The sequence below is a fragment of the Camelus bactrianus genome, chromosome 18 (assembly GCF_048773025.1).
Source record: "Camelus bactrianus isolate YW-2024 breed Bactrian camel chromosome 18, ASM4877302v1, whole genome shotgun sequence".
Taxonomy (NCBI): Eukaryota; Metazoa; Chordata; class Mammalia; order Artiodactyla; family Camelidae; genus Camelus; species Camelus bactrianus.
The window spans coordinates 12,994,318-13,016,741 of NC_133556.1; the positions used below are offsets into that span (position 1 = coordinate 12,994,318).

Here is a 22,424-nt window from a genome sequence, read left to right on the forward strand (position 1 = left end):
AAAAAACTGAAGCACAGAGAAATTAAGCAATTTGTCCAATGCAGTGAAATGGGAAGCTACAAAGTACCATGATCAGACTTCCATTTTAAAACAATCATCCTTATTGCTCTGCTTATACTGTAGGTGACCCAGGATAGAAGTGTGGAGGCAACAGAAGTAATCTAGACAAGAGAAGATGACAAGGAGGTAGCAGTGGAGGTGGTGAGAAATGGTAGGTTTGTGAACTTCCCCCACTAATTATATCATGATTTCCTAACCAACTGGATGTGGAGTGTGAGAGAGCAGAGGAGAGTCAAAGATGACTCCAAGGTTCCTGGCCTAAGTAACTACCAACTGGAAATATGAAGCTGCCATCAACTCAGCTGGGAAAGGTTCTGGATACAGAAGATTTTCAGGGATGATCAGTAGTTCAGTTTTGGATATGTTAAACTTGAGATGTCTATTAGAGAGTAAATAAAAATGTCAAGCAATCAGATATACACATCTGGAGTTCATGGAAGAGGTCTGGGCTGGGGTATGTAAATTTGAGAATCTTCAACTTTACAATGGTGTTTAAAAGTTGATACCAGATGAGATAACCCAGGCACTCAGGGTGGAGAGAAGAGCGGAGGATTTAAGACTAAGATGTGGGGGCATTCTAACATTAAGAGGTTAGGGAGATGAGGAAGAACCAACAAAGAAGACTGAGAAGAAGCCATCAATGGGAAAAGGAAAAAAAAATTTTTTTGGTGTGGGGGAGGTCATTAGCTTTACTTACTTATTATTAGTTTTTGATTGTTTGTTTTTTAATGGAGGTACTGGGGATTGAACCTAGGACCTCATGCATGCTAAGCATATGCTCTGCCACTGAGCTATACCCATCCCTCGACACAGAAGGAAAATTCTCAGAAGTGATGTTCTAGAAGCCAAGTAAAGGAAAACATAATCAGGATGGAGTAATCAAATGTGTCAAAAAAGGCTGGGAGACAAGATGATAACTGACCATTAGATAGAGCAACACGAAGGTCACTGTGACCCTGACAAGAGCAAATTAAGCAGAATGGTAGTGGTGAAATTCTGAATGGAGTGGATGTAAGACAAAATAGAGGGAGAGAAGTGGAGACCTGGAGTATAGAAAACCTGAGCTTTTATGTAAAGGGCAGCAAAGAAATGGAATGGTAGTGGCAGGGTGCTTGCATAAGGGTAGGAGTGTGTGTGTGTGTGTGTGTGTGAACTAAAGGCATATTGGTTTGTTGATGTGGAAGATCCTGCTGGAAAGCAAAATGTGATGATGCAGGAGACAAGGAGATGGGCTTGGGTACATACACAAGGGGAGGAAATGCCTCCAGGTAGGAATATGGATGTTCACTTGTTACACAGAATTTCTATTACAACAGATGAGGATATTAGGTCTGCAATACTTCCCTTCCTCTAGTCTCTCAAAAATTACTATGTACTAATGTAGGCTGCATTCTGTAAGTTTTCACTGTTATGACAATGTAAGTATCACATGTTGAGCACCCCTTCATATGCTCAGGTGCTATTCGTATATTTTCTTTGGCAAGGTGTGTCTGTTTCAGATCTTTTGCCCATTTTTTCTTGTTTTTCTAATGTATCTTTTTTTCTTTCTTGTTTGCTCTCTTTTTAAAAATTGAGGTACAGTTGGTATGTATGTTTCAGATGTGCAACATAGTGATTCACAATTTTTAAAGATTATACTCTATTTATGGTTATTGTAAAATATTGACTGTATTCCCTGTGCTGTACAATATATCCTTTTAGCTTATTTATTTTATACATGGTAGTTTGTACCTCTTAAGTCCCACCCTATCCTGCCCATCCCCCTTCCTCTTCCCATGGGAACCACTAGTTTGTTCCCTACATCTGTGAGCCTGTTTCTTTTCTCTTATATTCACTAGTTTGTTTTAGTTTTTAGACTCCACATATAAGTGATAACATGCAATATTTGTCTTTCTCTGTCTGACTTATTTCATTACACATAATACTTTCCAAATCCATCAGTGTTGTTGCAATTGGCTGAACACATTGTTGCTCTTAGTATTTTGATTTTATTTTACCTCCAATCATTCCTTCTCTAACTTTCCTTCTCTTCCTTTAACATAGATCTGAGTTTCCAACTCATTTTCCATCTCTCTAAGATCTTCTTTTAACATTACTTGCAAGGCAGGCATACTTGTGACAGAGTCCCTCAATTTTGTTTATCTGAGAGTCTGCATTTCTCCTTCAGTTTTGAAGGCTAATTTAGCTGCATACAGAATCTAGGTTGGTGGGGGTTTTTTCCTTTCAACATTAAATATTTCACTCTACTCTCTTCTTGCTTGTGTGGAGAACTCCAATATTATTCTTATCTTTGTCACTCTGTATTTAAGATGTTTTTGTCCTTAGTGTTCTTTCAAGATTTTGTCTTTGATTTTCTGCAATTTGAGTAAGATATGACTAGGTATAGATTTTTTTTTTTTTTTGTATTTATTCTACTTGGTGTTTTATGAACTTTCTGGATCTATGGCTTGGTGTCTGTCATTAATTTTGGAAAATTCTCAGTCATTATTACTTCAAATGTTTCCTCTGCTCCTTTCTCTTTCTTCGCCTTTTGGTATTCCCATTATGTGTATATTACACCTTTTGTAATTGTCCCACAGTTCTTGGACATTCTTTTTCATTCTTTTTTTTCTCTCTGCACTTCAGTTTTGCAAGCTTACTGGTTCTTCCCTGGGCTGTGTCCAGTCTACTGATGAGCCCATGAAAGGCATTCTTCATTTCTGTTACAGTGTTTTTGACTCTTAGCATTTCCTTTAGATTCTTTCTTCGAGTTTCTATCTCTACGCTTACACCACCCATGTATTCTTGCATGTTATCAACTTTCCCACCAGAGTGCTTAGTGCATTAATCACAGTTATTTTAAATTCCCAGTCTGATAATTCTAAACTATCTGAATCCGAATCTGGTACTGATACTTGCTATTGTCTCTTCATACTTTTTTTTTTGCCTTTTAGTATATCTTGCAATTTTTTGTTGAAAGTGGACATGATATAGTGGGTAAAAGGAACTAAGGTAAATAAGTCTTTAGTGTGAGGCTAGGAATTAGTCTATGTTTACCATTTGTGAAAGCTTTAAGTATCAGAGGCTAAAATTTTCTCTAGTGTCCTTGTTTTTATATCCTGTGCTGTTTTGGGGTTTTCCAAGAGTCCTCTTTAAAATAAGGTCTGAGCATTGTAGTACTTTAGGCAGTAACCCACTGTTATTACACAGGAGCCTGACTGGTGTGGTACGGTGCGTGCGAGAAGAGGGGAGAAAGCGTTCTGTAATCCCATAATTACATCTCAGTATTTTAGTGAGTCTGTATACCTGGGCTGTGACCATCACAATTGCTTCCTAGCTTCCCATTCCACCCTCTTAGATAAGACAGGAAGGCTAGAAGGAGCTGGAGTTGGGTATTTCCCTTCACCTAAGTCGGTTAGGCTTTGGTAAATAGTTCACCTTGAGGGCAAGGCATTGTTAGGGAGTATCCTGAGCTTATATCAGAATGGTTATTTTCTGCCCCCTCTGCCAGAGCACCAGGGAATTCTTCTCTGATCTCCACCCTGAGACCCTTGTGGGGCTCTTGGAGGTAAAACTCATGAGAGTATAGGGGCCTCTCTAAGACTGGGCCCTTGGAGTTTTTAACTCTCAGCCTAGCCCACACTGAACTTCTGGAAGTTAACTGTTTACAGTTCAAGTGTTCCTAACAGTACAGTACCGACTTCAGCGGGAGGCTTCTGCTCTAGGTATCTACGATTCTCAGCATCCACCTTTCCCTCCAGTTTTGGGGGTGCAGGTCTGCCCCACGATCTCAATACTCTTTGAAGACTTCAGTTCTCTTCGATCTCAATTGCTCTAAGAATTGTTAATTTTCAGTTTTTGCAGCTTTCTTGTTGTGAGGATGGGAGTGACAACTGGAAGCCTTTTGCTTCACATTTTTGTGTAGTTGTATTTGAAATCATGGCTAAGACTTCTCACATCCTCTGAAGTCTTTATAAAAACCTCTCAATATAATTTATATTATTTTCCACATCATTAAAACTGTCAAATAATTTATCAGTTCCATTTTTCCCCCTTTCCTAAAACATCCTTCCTGAAACCCTCTGTCTACCTCAATTTGGACTGCTTGTTCTCTAGGTCTCCTGCACAGCTGCCGCCCTGGGATTTTATTTTCCTTTGCTGTCATCTTGGATATTCTCCATATGTCTCTGGTTTTGATTCCCTGTTTCCTTGCCCAGGCCTTCCCTTGGTTAACCCCTCATCTTTGATGGAGTATAGTCTTCAGTAGCTCCTGAGAAAGAGTGTATAAGAAGCAAATACTTCATAGTGATTTGGCATGTCTGAAAATGTCTTTTTCTTACCCTAACATTTGATTGAAAGTTTATCTGGTGCAAAATTCTAAGATATAATTTTCTCTTTGAAATTACGGCATTGCTCTACTGTCTTCTAGTTTCCCGTGTTTCTGTTGACAAGGCTGATGTTCTAATTCCTGGTCCTTTGTATATGACCTTTGTTTTTACTCTGGCAGCTTGAAGAATTTTCTCTTTATCCCTGGTAGTTCTATAATTGCATGATAATGTGCCTCGATGAGGCTCATTTTCTTCACTCATGGGTACCGGAGATACATGTCCTTAAATGACTACTTTGATAATTTCTTGCTCACCATTTTCTCTGTTTTGGGATTCCAACTAGTCAAATGTTGAACCACCTGAAATAAGCCTCTAACTTTCCTCTCCAAGTCATCTCTTGGTCTTTTTGTTCTACTTTCTAAGAGATTTTTCTCAACTTAATTTTTTCAACTCTTACTGATTTTAAATTTCAGCTCTCATACTTTAGCTTCCAAATTTTTTAGTTCTCTGATTGCTTTAGTTGTTATTGTTTTAAAAATAACATCTTATACTTATTCTTTCACCATATCTCTAGAAGAGTATTAATTACAGTTCATTTATGTTTTCTTTTGCTCATTACATTTTGTTTCCTCTGAAGTCCTTCTCTCTCTCTTTTTTTTTGTTTCTCCCTTTCATGTTAGAGACGTTCTACAAATGTCCAGTGATTCTTGGTTGTGAGACACTAAAACAGTGATTGGAGATCTGTTTATGAGGGTTGAGTTTAGTTACAGATATACCTCCTCAGCCAGCTTTTTTGGTTAGGGTTTTCCATATATCATGTTATAGGTCGTTTCTTTGGGGTAGTTAAGAATCTAGAGAAGGAACCACATCTCTTATTTTGGTGCCAGCATTCTTGAGCTGGGTCGAGGTAAAGGACTGGAAGGGGCATCATCTAATGATGAGTTAATTTTTTCAGAAAGCAGCAGACTTTCACTTAATGCTCTGGTTTTCAATTTGGAGCCTTACCTCTATTACTAATGTCCTTACTTTCCCTAGTCGTTCCCTCTACGAGAATATACTTCTTCTGCAAGCGGAGGGGAAGGGGTGGTGATCTGTAAGTCCAACTGCTCTATACAGATACTCAGTCTCTCTGTTTTTAGTATCAGACCTTATCAAACCCATAATCTGTAATATCTGATGGTTCCAAATTCCTGAACTTTCACAGGGTTCAGGTAAACTGGCTTGTTTCTTGCACCTTGGCTTGCTTGTGTCTTTTTTTTTTTTTTCCCCAGGCATTTAAGTTCGGCTGTCTTCCACTCTAAGTCATTTACCATTCCTACAGGAGCTTTCCATCTTCATATATTACGTTTCAGTGGTGACAAATGGGGGGGGGGTCGCTAGTTTGATGGTCTCTGCAAGGGTAGAGAGAGAAAAGGAGAAGAGGTGCTAAAATTAAAGGACTCAACAATACTTAATTTTAAGGAAACATGTGGTAAGTACTCATAGTAAGTACATTCTCTGAGGTCCATGTGAGTAACTTGTGGCTGGAAGCTTTGCAGAGGCTGGAAACCACCATTTACAAGACTGCTTCCCTCTTAAAAGGACGCTGTGATTACACTAGGCCCACCCAGATAGTACAGGATAATCTCCTTGTTGAAAATTCCTTAATTAGATCTACAAAGTCCCTTTTGCCATGTAAGGCAATATATTTACAGCTTCCAGGGATTAGGACATGAAAATCTTCAGGGGGCCATTATTCAGGCTATAAGCAATAGATAACTAATACATTCTACTTAGAATTACTATACTTGAAATTCTCATTTATAAATGGGAACACAGGGTTGAACAAAATGCTATAGAAATGACAGTTATATAGTCCTTACACACATTAAAAAAAAAGCCCATACATGTGTCTTTAAATTTTCAAACAGTGCGTTATGTAGGAAATGCTCTTATTCTTATAGACGTGTGTGAAGGAGCCTAACACCTGCAACTTTCAAATAATTCAACAGCAACAAAAGCAAAACAAAAAACAAAAAACACTTGTGTATACATGTATATGGAGAGTTGAAGCAAATATGGCAGAATTTTAACTAAAGAATCTGTTAAAGGTATATAGATATCTTTCAAATTCTGTAAGTATGAAACAGCTGGGGAAAAAAATCAAAACAAATTTAACACCACAAATATATTTGCCTCACAAATCTCACTGGAGTATATTACAATATGTAATTTGTGAAGGCGCTGAAACAGGATTAAATTCAGGGATTGGCATCCTACTCTGTAAAAGGCCAGAGAGTAACACAGTCACTTTCCCAATTACTTAACTCTGCTGTTGCATGTGAGAGCAGACCTGGACAACATGTAAATAACTGAGTGTAGTGTGTTCTAATAAAACTTTATTTACAAAAACAAGTGGTAGACCAGATTTGGCCTGCAGGCTATGAAGTGCCAATCTCTGATTTAACTCAAAATATTCTTTCAAAATAAGAGAATTTTAAACAATCTCCAGAAATATGTACTAGTGACCACACTATGTGTGCTGCAGACTTTAAGGCATTGCTTTTACTGTTTTCCTCAAATATATATGTATACATATACATTGTTTTTTTAAAGTGTGTGCATGTACATATACATGTGTACACACACACACACACACACACACACACACACTCTAAGGGTTAAATGATTAGTCTCACAACCCTTGGTTGTGAATTCAAATTTCACTGTAAGCTCAAAACTAATTTATTCCTCCTTTCTGAAAAGTCACTGAAAATCCTATAATATAATCCTTCCTCCCTTTCTTCCGCCTCACCAACCCTCCCTGCTTCCTTCTCTCCATCCTCTTTCCAAGTGTGCTCAAAGTGCACAGAACTGGACTAATCATAATCCTTAGTTCATGTCAAATTTTCATCACTGGTCCATGCTTGGCCTGCTATTATTTATTTTGTAATGTAATTCACTATTTTTAATAATATAAAAAGCATTCCCCCTTGAGAAATACTGACTTGATAGTTTCACATGCAGAGAAAACATAACTCCAGCCAGATATGATGACACAGGAAGGAATCTAGATTTTGAGATTTACATCTTTAATCCCACTGGGCTCTGTGGCCCACTAGAGACTCATTATCTCTAAAATACAAATATGAAACATCTGATAACACTTATGTTTACACATTCTCATTTGTCTTAAAAATATTTTGGCAGCTTTGCAAATCTCAGACTGGATTCCTGGAGAGTTCAATACTTTTGTGCTAGATAGAAACAATGGACAAATGTTATTAATCCTATTTCCTGTATCAAGAAGAAAAAAATATTAATTAGCTCTGAAGCAATGATATGTGCCTCCAATATTTTTTTTTCAATTGAAGTATAGTCAGTTTACAATGTTGTGTCGATTTCTGGTGTACAGCATAATGTGTCAATCATACATATACATGCATATATTCCTCCCATAATGTTTTTAAGAAAAAGAATTGTTTCAATGTATTGACTTTTGGGTGAAATTGGACATGATGGACTGGAATGTGAATTGAATTGAGAATGTGTAGTAACTGTGACACAGGGACTTCTTTCTATTCCAGAAAGCAGTATAAATAAAACAAATTAAGCATTAGGACTTTGATTTCCTGGAAAGAAGAGTTTAGCATGGAGAATGATAAAGAAATCATACTATTTTACTATAAGACACTTGTCAGGCAAGAATGCTAAGTCATTTCTATTCAAAGTGAATGTACTGAACCTAGTTTTCAGAAACACTGATAACACAGTTAACACATACAAGTATAGTCAATAATAATTTCGATAATTTCCTATCACTGGGGTGCTTTCTTCTTCTTTTCTCACTTGGGGAACCTTTACTTATTCTTTAAACATGAGAACCCAGTAGTGCCACTTCTGTGTCCACATGGCATTCTGAATGCCCCAACTTTTATGGCAGTTACCACACTGAATTATAGTTAATTACAAATCTATCTTCACCATACTTCTTAAGGAGAGGGATAGATTTAATCAGCTTTATATCCTGGATGCAGGGATGAATGGACAGTTGTATGAAAAAATAAATGAATGAATGAAATCATTTCATAGTGGTCTCCATTTTTATATCTGAGGAATTGAGAGCAAGGACTAAAACAGATTTTTGAACACCTGTGTTCATGGCAGCATTTTTTTCACTACAGCCAAACAGTAGAAACAACCCAAATGTCCACTGATGGATAAATGTACAACAGGTGATATTCCACTAGAAGTGGAATGCTGGGTCATGTGGTAACTCCATGTATATAAACTTTCTGATGAACTGTCAAAAAGCACCATTTTACATTCCCACCAGCAGTGCATGGGGGTTCTAATCTCTCCACATCCTCACCAACATTTGTAATTTCCTTTTCTTTTTTTCTTTCAATAACAGCCATCCCCATGGGTATGAAGTGGTATCTCATTGTGATTTTTATTTGTATTTCCCTAATGACTAGTGATATTGAGCACTGTATTATAAATATTTTAGATTTCTGCAATAAGATAAAAAACCTTTCTGGCCAGAGAGACTACCCTTCCAAGACCAGCCAATTCTTAGAGATAGCAAGGGGCCTCATCTGAAGGGTGTCTCTGATATACAAACTAACCAATCCAGGGCCAGACTTCCTCTATCTGGCCCCTATACCACAGGAGACAATATTCCTCCCCCTTAAGCATCCCAGGGTCAGGTGTCAGGTAAGGAGGGAGCACCCCTTTACCCCCAAATCCCACTGAAACCATTAAAAACAGTCAATCCTAACCAGTTCACCCTGCCCTGTCTTGCCATTCCCTTGGAAACCCCAATGTAGTTTCTGGCTTAGACCTTGCCCTTGTTCCTGTTTTCTGCCTCCTGACCATCCTGGTGGCTTTCTAATATAGCCCTGCATGGGCTCTTGCCTCTAGGACCTATGAAGATGATGAATTGTTTTCCTGAGCCTCTCCTCTGACTCTCATAAAAGAATGAGACAAGCATTTCTTCATATGCTTACTGGCCATCTGTATGTCAATTTAAGGCCTTTGTCCATTTCATGTTTAACTTTTTGAGGAAATGGCAGACTGTTTTCCAAAGTGATTGTACCATTTTACATTCCCACCAGCACTACATGAGCATTCTAATTTCTCCATTTCCTCAAACATATTATCATATATTTTTCATTCTGTTTTTATTGTGGTAAAATATACTTAACATAAAATTTCCCATTTTAACCACTGGCAAGTGTACAGTTCAGTGGCATTAAGTGCATTCACACTGTTGTGCGACCACCACCACTATCCATTTAGGGAACTTTTTTTTATTCATCCCTTACTAACATTCTGTATCCATTTAACAGTGACTTCTAATTCCCTCCTTCCTTGAGCTCCTGATAACCAACGTTTTACTTTCTGTCTTTATATACTGGACTATTATTCTAGGCACCTCACATGAGTAGGATCATAAAAATTTGTCCTTCTGTATCTGATTATTTCATTTAGCATAATGTCTCCAAGGTTCATCTATGTGGTAGCATGTATCAGAATTTTATTCCTTTTTAAGGAATTTCATTCCACTGTATGTATATACTACATTTTGTTTATCTATTCATCTATTGATGGACAATGAGTTGTTTCCACTTTTCTGGCTACTGTGAATAATGCTATGAACACTGGTATAAAAATATCTGATTCCCTGCTTTCATATCTTCTGTGTACATATCCACAAGTGGAATGGCAGGAGCATATGATAATTCTATCGCTAATATTTTGAGAACTACCATACTGTTCTCCACATGTTTTTATTATAGGCATCCCAATGTGCATGAAGTAGCATCTGATTGTGGTTTTGATTTGCATCTTTTTAACGGCTAATGACATTAAGCATTTTTTCATGCCTTCTTAGATACTTATATAGAAGAAACCCACTTAACCAAATTCAAATTCAAAACACCTTTTCATGATAAAAATGCTCAGCAAACTAGGAATGGATGGGAGGAATGGGAGTTCTTTAATGGGTAAAGAGTATGTTTTGCAAGATGAAAAAGTTCTGGGTATCTATTTCACAACAATGTCAATATACTTAATATTATTGAACTGTACACATAAAAATGCTTAAGATTATAAATTTTATGTTATGCATTTTTTACCACAATAAAAAAATCAGTTCCTGGTAGGTTGCAGGTCTAAATGAGAAAAGTAAAGCAATAAAGCTTTTATAGATAACATAGGAGAATATCTTCGTAACTTGGGATTATGAAAAAGATTTATTAAACAGTATAACAAAAGTATTAAACATAAAGATACAGGCACTAAATTAGGCATGAAAATCAGGAACTTCTATTCTTGAAAAGAGAGCCTTAACAGAGAGAAAAGGCAAAGCAGATAAATGGGAGAAGATACATGAAATACGTATAAATGCCACAGTATGTAGAAAATTTCTAAAAATCATTAAGGAAAAAGCAAATGATTCAGTAGGAAACTGGGTAAAAGACTTGAAAAGTCATTTCATAACATAGTCTAGTGGCAAATAACATGAAAAAGTGTTTGCTCTCACTAGTTATTACAGAATAAAAAATTTAACCATAATGAAACATCACTGCACTCCTATAAGAAAGACTAAAATTTTAAAAGATCGACTCTAACAAACACTGGCAATGTAAACAACTGAAATTCTAGTACATCTGCTAGGGAGAGAGGGGGAGCACTTTGGGAAACTCTTGAGCATTATCACCTACATTTGCACATACAAATGCCCTCTGACCCAAACTTTCATTCTCTGAAGAAAAGATTAACTCAGCAGGCCTAGTTTGCTCAAATGTATATTCCCAAGAAAGGCCTATTTTCAGGACTGGCTCTTGGCTGGCTCCTGGGATCTGAGCTTGGAATGTTCTGTCTATAAGAATATTTTTGCATGTCTGAGGCCTTGGACCAGGTGGTACCAGTTTGAGCAGATAGCTTATGTTAGTAATTTATTTATGGTGAACATCCGTTTTTTTCTCGGAGGTGGGGGTCCTGGAGCATAAGTAACTGAAGTCAGTCCTGCAGACACTACACATCTACGTGACTGACCCCCCGTAAAAACTCTCGATTCTAAAGCTCTAGAGCTCCCTGGTTGGCAACAATTCACATGTTGCTGACTGAATGGAGCAAACCCTGGGGGGACGTGTGAAAGACAGCACCTGGTTTCCTCCAGAGTTTCCCCCATATGCCTTTTCCCTTCGTAGGTTTTACTTTATATCCTTTTGCTATAATCAGCTGCAACTGTGAGCATAAGAATTTTGGATTACTGTGAGTGATCTTGGGAACTCCTAATGTAACTCTCAGGCATATTCTCAACAAAAGTGCATACTCATTTTCATCAAAAGACATGTACAACGATATTGTATATCAACATTAAAACATCCCTAAAACTGTAAACAACTCAAATGTCCAAACAGTTGTGTAATTATAGTATAGTACTAAGTAACAAAAATAAACCACTGTGAAATGCAACAGCATGAATCTCACAAATGTTAAAGGAAAGAAACCAGACACAGAAGGACACTGTCAATACCCTCCAGCTAAAGACTATCAGGAATATAGCTGTAGCTGAACATGTTGAGCTCATTACTCATTTAAGCAAAGGAAGACACACATCATGGGAAATGCAGGATGTCTCAGTAAGAGTGTTAGAAAGGACTTTCATGACCCAGGGTTAGATGATTTGGGGAAGAGTCTGAGGAAACAGGAGTTTGCTCTGGACTGGGTGCTGCCCGCATGTAGGGATGATTCTATGACTGGGTATCTTAATAAATCTTATCTAGAAGGAAGGCAGACAAGAAGTGAGACTACAGCTGTTTTTTGTAAGCAGCAGCAGTCACTCATATTAGACCAGAGGTGAGTATTTGTGCTTTGCACGGTGATCTTGATGTTTTCTGAGTGCTTAAACAAAATCATGAAGTGGTCTTGTCTTTTCTCAGTTCATCATGGTTAAAAAGTAATCGTGCTGATGCTCCATGAGATCATTTACATCCAATAGGAGGCCAACATGTCTTAGTGGTGAGCACCATACCAGTTTCCAATAAACCATGGCCTAGAGGTTGTGTCAGATCAGTTCCTGGATGTCAGAGACTACTTTTCTTTCTTTCCTCAAAATATACTGCATGATTCCATTTATATGAAGTTTCAAAACAAGCAAAATTAAATCTATGATGGCAGAATTCAGGACATAAGTTATCTGTGGAATGAAGGAAAGAGGAGGAGGAAATAATTTGGAGGGGCAGGCAGAGGGCTTCTGAAGGTACTGATACTGTCTCCTTGGAAAGAAAAAGAAGCATCTCTGGGTTGGAAAATGGTGGAAAAACCAAAAGGAATTGGCACTAGTCTGCACATTTTTCATTCAATTATAAAACATGATCACTATAAGATGAGCTCTTTGTATGCTCTCCTACCTGTCAAATCATGATTTAGGAAGAAATATCTAGTTGTTGAAATGCAAAATACATTAAGTGAAATATATATGAAGAATTCACATGATGCCCACTGATGCTTATTCAAGATTTCAAGCCCCCAAAATGAATATTTGAACAAAGGATTGTTGAACCTCTATCAATGCCAGCTACTCTGATTCCAAACAACAAAAAAGAATACAGGCATACCTTGGAGATAATGCGGATTTGGTTCTAGACTACCAAATAAGGCAAGTATCACAAAAAAGCAAGTCATACAAACTTTTTGCTTTCCCAGTACATATACAACTATGTTTACACTATGCTGCAGTCCATTAAGTGTGCAATAGCATTATGTCTAAAAATAATGTACATACCTTAATTTAAAAATGCTTTATTGCTAAAAAATGATAACCATCACCTGAGCCTTCAGTGAGTCATAATCTTTTTTGCTCGTGGAGGGTCTTGCCTTAATGTTAATGGCTGCTGACTGATCAGGGTGGTGGCTACTGAAGGCTGGGGTGGTTGTGGCAATTTTTGAGAATAGGACGATGATGAAGTCTGCTGCAATGACTGACTTTTCCTTTCATGAATGATTTCTCTGTAGCATACAATGCTGTTTGACAGCATTTTATCCAAAGTAGAACTTCTTTCAAAATTGGACTCAATCCTCTCAAATCTACTGCTGCTTTATCTACTGAGTTTATGTGCTATTCTAAATCCTTTGCTGTCATTTCAACAGTCTTCATAGCATCTTCACCAGGAGTACATTCCATCTCAAGAAATCACTTTCTTTGCTAGTCCAAAAGAAGTACTTCCTCATGCATTAAAGTTTTATCAAGATACTACAACAACGCAGTCACATCTTCAGGCTCCACTACTAGTGCTAGTTCTCTTGGTATTTCCACCACATCTGTAGTTACTTCTTCCACTGAAGTCTTGCTCCCAGAGACACCCAAGAGGGTTGGAATCAACTTCTTTCAACCTTCTGTTAATGTTGATATTTTGACCTCTTCCCATGAATCACAAATATTCTTAATGTTCTTAGTGGCATCTAGAATGATGAATCCTTTCCAGAAGGTTTTCAATTTTCTTTGCCCAAATCCATCAGAGGAAACTGTCTGTGGAGACTATAGCCTTACAAAATGCATTTCTTATATTATAAGACTTGAAAGTCAAAATTACTCCTTGATCCATGGGCTGCAGAATGGATGTTGTGTTAGCAGGCATGAAAACAACGTAAATCTCATTGTCTGTCTCCAGCAGAGCTCTTGGGCGACCAGTTGCACTGCCAACAAGCAGTACTATTTGGAAAGGAATCTTTTTTCTGAGCAGTAGGTCTCAACAATGGGCTAAAATATTCGGTATTTGTAAATAAATGTACTGTCACCCACACTTCGTTGTTTCATTTACAGTGCACAGGCAGAGTCGATCTAGCATAATTCTTAAGGGCCCTAGGATTTTCAGAGGTAAATGAGCATTGGCCTCAAAGTCACCAATTTCATTAGCCCCTAACAACAGAGTCAGCCTATCCTTTGAAGCCAGGCATTGACTTCTCCTCTTTAGCTATGAAAGTCCTAGCTAGCATCTTCCAATAGAAGGCTGTTTTGCCTACATGAAAATCTGTTTTTTAGTGTAGCCACCTTCATTAATTGACTTTGCTAGATCTTCTAGATAACTTGCTGCAGCTTCTACATCAGGACTTGCTGCTCCAGCTTGCACTTTAATGTTATGGAGCTGGCTTTTTTCCTTAAACCTCACGAATCAACCTTTGCTAGCCTCAGACTTTGTCTTCTGCAGCTTCCACCTGTCTCAGCCTTCACAGAATTGAAGAGAGTTAGGGTCCTGCTCTGGATTAGGCTTTGGCTTAAGGGAATTGTGTTGTGGCTGGTTTGATCTTCTAACCAGACCACTAAAACTTTTTCCATATAAGCAATAAGGCTGTTTTGTTTTCTTATCATTCATGTGTTCACTGAAGTAGCATTTTACATTTTTTTCAAGAACTTATCCTCTGCATTCCAACTTAGCTGCCTGGCGCAAGAAGCCCAGCTTTTGGCCTGTCTTGGCTTCCAACATGCTTTCTTCACCAAGCTTAATCATTTCTAGCTTCTCATTTAAAACAAGAGACATGCAACTCTTCCTCTCACTTGAACACTTGGAGGCCACTGTAGGATTATGAATTAGCCTAATTTCAGGATTGCTATGTCTCAGGGAATAGGGAGGCCTGAGGAGGGAGAGAATGGAGACCTAGGGGAATGGCAGATGGCCAGTTGTTGGAGCAATCAGAACACACACAACATTTATCAGTCAACTTGTCTTATATGGGCATGGTTTGTGGTACCCCAAACAATTATAATAATGATAATATCAAAGATCATTGATCACAGATCACTATAACAAGTATAATAAAAATGAAAATGTTTGAAATATTACAAGAGTTATCAAAATGTGCCACAGAGACATGAAGTAAGCAAATGCTCTTAGAAAAATGGTGCCAATAGACTTGCTTGACACAGGATTGCCACAAACCTTCAGCATGTGCCTTTAGATGTGATTCCTTAAAAATGAAACAATACCATGTATCTAGTATTCTGGCTGGGAAGCCACAACCTGATTTAATCATGAGGAAGTATCAGATAAACTAAAAACGAGAAACATTATGTAAAATAACTTGCCTAAATTCTTCAAAAACTTCAACATCATCAATGAAAGACAGAGAATATATGAGGATCTGCTACAGATTAAAGGAAACTAAAACAATAGGAAATTAAATACAATATGTAATCTTAGACTGAAACTTGTACCGGTAAGGAGAAAAAGCTAGGAAGTACCTTATTGGGGCAACTGACAACACTGAAATATAGACTACAAATTAGATAAAAGTATTGTGCCAATGTGAAATTTTCTAAATTTGGTAACTGTACTGTAGTTATATAAAATACCTTATTCTCAGGAAATATTAAAAGCAAAGGAGCATGACGTATACACCCAATAGTCAAATTATAAATAAATAAAACACAATACAGTGTGTGTGTTTGTAAGATGAAAATGATAAAACCAAAGTAAATCTGGTAAATATATTTTACACACACATGTACAGAGAGAGAGGGAAAGAAAGAAAGAGAGGAAAGGAGGAAGGTGGGATGGCGGGAGGACATGATGGGCAAAGGTTAAAAATCAGTGAATCTGGGAAAGGACATACCAGAGCTCTCTGTATTACTCTTCCAACTTTAAAGTTTTAAATTATTTCAAAAGAAAAAAAATAGATATTACTCCAGTACCATTCTTTGTTTTACTTGAAAATACAATGAAATTTATGGATTTTATTTCCAGGAATATCAACTCGTATCAACACACGTAAATTTGTTGTTCAGAGGGTAAAAAGACACCAAAAAGTACGCACAGCTTAAGAACTACTGTGCCATTATTTTCTAACATATAGCACTACAAAAAAGAATTTTGCAGCTAGCATAATTTTTGATCCTTTGTAGATAACCTATTTTTTTCTGCCTTGATATACGCAGGGGTTTTTTTCCAGGGTCCTTAAAATTTAAAAACACCACTAAAATATATCTAGGTATAGACATTTTTTCATAATATTCTTTAGAACACAGTGAACCCATTTATTCCTGAGGTCATTTTCAGCCTTGGAAACTTTTCTACAATGACAAATTTGATTAATGCTGCTGTTGCATTTCTTCTGGTTTCTCCTTTGGAGATTTCTATTATTCATTAAGTCTCAATTTCCTTTCTTTAGTATGTACAATTTTCTCTTACCTATCATTTCCATCTCTGTCCTTTCACTGGGCATTCTGGGTGAGCATCCCAAGTATGCTCTCTATGTCATTAATTTGATTTTTGAGAAGTATCAGAGCTGGTGAGAGATATTTTATAATGATAAAAGAGTTAATTCCTCAAGAAGATGTAAAAGGGTATGCGCCTAATAATATAGATTGAAAATACATGAAGCAAAATTGATGGAACTAAAAGGAGAAATAAGACAAATACACACCTTTCTCCAAAACTGATAAAATTTCAACTCCCCAAATCAATAAGAATTAGAAGGTTTGAACAACACTGTAAGACAACTTGACCTAGGTGATATTCATAGAACTCTTCCACAACCACAGAATACACATTCTCTCAAGTGACATGTGAGAACATATGCTGGCCATAAACCAATTTTCAATATATTTCAAAGGACTAAAACCATACTAGGTGTGTTCTCTAACCATAATGAAATTAAATTAGAAACCAACAATAAAAAGATCACCAGAAAATCTCCAAAGATTTGAAAAATAAATGCCATTCTAAGAAGTCTGGGCTCTATTCAATAGTACCAATTGAGCTATTCAAGGTTTACATAAGGGAACATACATCAGATTTGAGCTTTTAAAAAATTATTTCCATTGAATATTTTTTAAATGTAGCGAAGATTGAACACACATACACAAACAGAAATAAATCTTAATTCATGTGAAAAATGAGAAGAAACTGAACTAAGGTAGCTGAAACAGAACTGAATCAAGATACTTTCAAATGTAGAATCAAGGGGACTTGTTACCCAGTTAATTACATGTGATCTTAAAGTTAGGTAATCCTAAGTAACTTTGATGACTAGATAAATAGAAATGCTATGTATGAAGATGGGAAAAGCTGGGAGAAGCAGGTTTTGCTGAGTACAGGAACTAGAACACAGGTGTGCATTACAGGCTCTACCTTTAATGCGAGGACATCAGTTTCAACTGTTGCAGCTTCCTACTGTTTGGTTCAGGAATATAACCCAACTCCCTCTCCCAGCTCACTTAATACTCAAGTTCCTTCTTGTTTGTTCTGTGGATTCTGCACACTGATATGTGCTTTTCCATTTGACTACTTGCTCTTCCGTAGTACTGTCTAGTCAGGGTTTCAACTGGATATTCCATTCACACTTGGATCTACTTTTCAACTCACTCTTCAGGTTTAGTAATGAGGTCTTTGAACTGCTTTTTGGCTTCACCCACGTGTCCTGAGGACTCTGCTCCTCATATCTGCTCATTGGCTCATAGACACTGCAAATATAGATAAACACAGCCTCATTCCACTCCTATTCAAAATTCTTGCTCAGTTTAGTGAACAATTCCATCTAGCTTCTGCCTATCAGGGAACAAGTTTGGACAATAAATTCATTTTGGACATTGAGTTTGAGGCCCTTGTGAACATCCAGGTAGAGAGATATAGAAAGCAGGTGGGAAAAATGAGCCTGGGGCTCAGGAAAGAGACCCACTGGGAGATACAGATTTATGATCATCAGCAAATAGGATGTAATCAAAGTCACATGAGTGGATGAGCTTGATCAAGGAGACTACAAAACAGAATTCCTTAATCTGATGGGCATCTATGAATTTACTGAAATTGTGGGTAAGAGTCTGTGTATGTATGTGTCTGTATTTCTCAGATAGGGATCCATAAGTTTCACCAAATTCTTAAATAGGCCTGTAAATCTAAAAAGATTAAAAACCTATGGGGGAGGGAGAAAGCTAGAATGTAACCTAGAGGGCACCATTTACTGAAATGTGCTACAATTTTGGGATTAGAGACCACGGTGGGAAAGGGTACAAAATATGTTAGCATTTCATTTCCAATTTACCATCGGAGTCACAGCAGCTATGAAGTAAATGAGTTTCTATTCAAAATTGGGCAACATGTCCCCAAAATATGCTGACTCAGACACCATACTTCTAGACCCAAAACTGTATGAAAACCAGAACTTTTAGGCCTGGAGCTTTGGATTTTATATTCCCAGTGAAAATGTGAGTACTTTCCCACTCTCATCCCATAAATAAAGGGAACGACTCCCTAGCCATGTGTTTTCTCTGGAGCCTCTCATGTCACAGCTAGCAACTGAAGATCACTTTTTAAGCATTACTTTATGAAACCTCATGATCATCAGCGCTGGATATATTAGCATCTGAGTTTTTCCAGGCAAAAAGCTTTAAAAGTACATAGTTTTTGGATTATCTGAAGGCTTATGAAACTCAATCCCATGAAACAAGAAAGTCAGCGTATATGCGTTATCACAAAGTGCTCAAAATGCAATTATAGTTCACGCTTTATCTTTTCTTTCCCTCAAAATTATTTGTCACTTTAGACATAGACAGAGATGGGGGAGAGGTTTTTTCCAGTGTGCATTTGGAAACCCTTTCAAAAGCCACAAATGTGTATGAAACAAATTCTCTAGTCACAAGGATTCAAACCACAGCATTCTTCCCAACTTAACCACTCAAGCAAGCCAAGAATAATCTAGCCAGACAACTTGCATGTAAGAAAACTGTAATGTCTACTGCTTGGAAAACCTCTAAATATCATGTATACATGTACTGTGGATTACAAAAACAATTTCAGTATTGCACAAAGGAGAAAGCTATGAATTACCAATTACCAAGAGATTACAAAGGACTATGTTAATGGATGCTGGACTGATGGATACTTCATCTTTAGCAGAATGTGATTCACAAAACTTTAACACATATAAAACTTTTTTAAAACTTGAGGTCTTTCAGAAAAGAATACATATAGGTAATAACTGAAAAATGTTCAATTATTTTAATCAATGAAACCTATTAACATTAGCAAAAATATAAAGGAAAATTACCTATATTGTGCTGGTAGTTTGAAAGATTAAAAAAATTATCAACATATATCGTGGACCTTAAAAAACTTTCAGATACTCTGACCTGGTTTAATTCCATTCTCATTAGTATAATCTTAAAAAAGAAAAAACTGAAATGCAGTATGTGCAAAAATGTTCACTGAAGCACTGTTTGTCAAAGAGAAAATTGTAAACAACAAAAGAAAAATGATAAAATGAATTATAGAAGATACACTAGGGAAACATTTTATCCATTTGTTCATTCATTCATTTACTTAGTACTGTGTTTCATAAAGGATGTAAGGTGGCTCATAATGATTTATCTACATAACGATGAAAACATATTTAAAAAGCATATGCACAATGGGAAAACGCTCATGAATATTAAGAGAAAGTGCTGGATATAAGATTGTATGTTTGCAAAAGTAAATAATAAAATATGTAAGCTTAACTTTGTTTAACAATATGCAGAAAGGAAGGGGAACCCATTAAAATATTATGAATGGTAAGTGTTTGGGTGGTAATATCAGAGAATTTTATTCTCTTATCTTTTAAATTTCGTAACTTTTAGAAATTGAGCTTAAATTTTTATGATAAAATGTGTGTATGAAAAATTTAAAAAGATGGAGATTATTTAAAAAAATAAAAATCTGCCTCCATATATGATAGTTTAGAAGAAAACAGCTCTTTCTACATAGCTATTAATGAACTGAAAAAGGAAAAACGAAAGTAATACCTAACAGTAAAAAATCTACATGGAAATTAGCCTCATGAAATGTAAGTTTGTTTGTCAATTAAGGGTATCAAAAGAAGGACAGGATAAAGAGATGATATATCATAAGGCTGCGGGGAGGGGAGAACTCTGACATAACAAGAGAATGCCAGATAAAGGTAAGGAATTTTAAATCTTGAAACTAAATACCCTACCTGCGAACTTATGCTAACATGGTTGACTTGTTTAAACTGTAGTTTCAAAAAAGACTGCATCTAGAGACAGAAAGTAGAATTGTGGTTACCAGGGGCTGGAGGAAGGGGGAATGGGTAATGACTACGTAGTTTCAGTTTGGAAAGATGAAAAAAGTCCTGGAGATGGATAGTGGTGACAGCTGCACAACAATGCAAATGTACTGCACATTTATAAACTGTTAAAATGGTAAATTTTATGTTACTTATATTTTACCACAATTATAAAAAGAATACATTGAGTTCTGGTATGAAATAGATTATACTGGTAAGGCATATGTTGAGATTCTTTGAGTTTTCAGTCTTCCTGAAATAAAATAAAGATGTGAGCATAACTTATTAAAATAAACAGTTGTAACTACACTTTTTAATAGCAACTTTCTCTCTTTCAGAGGGTAGTTTATTGTATCTGTTTAATAATTCTTATGAAGCCAATGTTTAGTTATCAAGTATTGAGAAATCATGCCTTATCTAAACAAAGGTTTAAAAGTAAAGTATTCATTAGATTCAAAGTAAAAAGAAACTATAAGTGAGGTCACTAATAATTCTGCATTTATGCAAATTTGTTATAATCAACTATGAGAATAAATTTCCCCAACAGTAAGCATCATTCTTAGAAATTGGGAAAAATAGATTACAGAATTGTCCCCATAGTTCCTGGGAAGTCTCAGTTATCCTTAAAATGCAGTGGAAGACTTATGATGATAAAGCATTCTGCAAATATGATTTTTCTAATTTAAAAATATCTTCTGATCATAAAAAAAGCAAGAAACAAAAAAGAAAAATATTTTCCAAGAACCAAATTCCACATCCAGTTTTCTTAATTCACTTTAAAAATCTCACTTACCCTTCTCGTGTTTTCAAGGATTTTGGGATCAGGTTTTCCATAGTTAGGTGGGTTGGCGTATGGGTCATATCCAAGTTTGGCAAGCATGGGTGCAATCACTGCCATGTCTTGTAAAACATCTGGAGGGATCTTCCCAACCCATTTTGATAGAGCGCCCACATTGACTGGCTTGATGACTTGGTCTGTAGATCTCTCCACTCTGAAAGCAATATAATGTGAATAAATATTCATTTAGACTACTAAAAAACTAAGAGGCTACTGGAAATTATTTTCAATAACTTTAAAAATGATAAGTCTCCGGATTATAAAGCTGTTGAGAGAGAGGGCATTATTCAGGCTTAACACATTTATCAGACTTTCAATGTTCTCAATTTGACAGCAATCATTGGTAACCTCAGATTTCTAGAAATAGGAAAAGAGGTCAGCTGAAAACATCTGCACAAAATGGGTTGACACTTTAATTACAACATTCAGAAAAAAAATAACAAAGATAAGACTGCTTAGAAAAACTTACCTGAAATACATTAAAAACAACAACAACAAATAAGATGGACTGATGAATGATTACTAGAGGGACAGACAGATGGACAGATTATGTGACAAAGTAAATACAGCAAAATGTTATTCATAGCTAGTGGGTATAATTCTTTCAGTTCTTTGTATGTTTGAAATTTTTCAATAAAATATTAGGGGGAAAACAGCCAACCATAATCTATAAAGAATGCAAGATTTCATTTGTCTTATTTTTCAGTTTATTTCCTAAAGAACCTTATTATCTAAGGAAGAAAAAGAAGTGCTGTTTATGACTTTCAATATGACAAAATAAGTGTCTTCTAACTCTTGACCTAGAGATTTACTTTAAGCTTATAGTGACATCAAATTTGACTAAATAATCTGACTCATAATTTTAGGGTAAAATATAATATAAAATGACATCTAGATTAAAATTGGATCTGAATTAGCAGATTCGGCCAAATGACTATAAAACAAAAGTGCCTAAGAGAGTTTTATGTCATAATGCGTTAGAAGTCACTCATAGTATTCTAATAAAAAGTAAAAACACTCTTTCTTTAAGTATACGACCTGTCACTGCAGATAGTCATCATCTGATGAAGAATCCCTCAAAGGGGCTCTGCTCCTTAAAAAATACATAAGAGAAAATAAAATGATTTTTCCCTGGGATTCTGTGAGGCCACTAGCTCCAGGCTTCCTCCTTG

General features: G+C 36.4%; 1 protein-coding gene across 7 annotated transcripts in view; it reads right to left on the minus strand.

The window, feature by feature from the left end:
• TPST1 (tyrosylprotein sulfotransferase 1) overlaps positions 1–22,424 on the minus strand; it is a 122,466-nt gene that overhangs the window by 16,187 nt on the left and 83,855 nt on the right. For all 7 annotated transcript variants that reach the window (XR_012500286.1, XR_012500285.1, XM_010972384.3 and 4 more), the window contains one exon: positions 21,208–21,406. Coding sequence is in view for 5 of the 7 variants with exons in the window: in XM_010972384.3 (XP_010970686.1) it covers positions 21,208–21,406 (199 nt within the window). In the remaining 2 variants the exon portion in view is untranslated. The remainder of the gene's footprint in view (positions 1–21,207; positions 21,407–22,424) is intronic.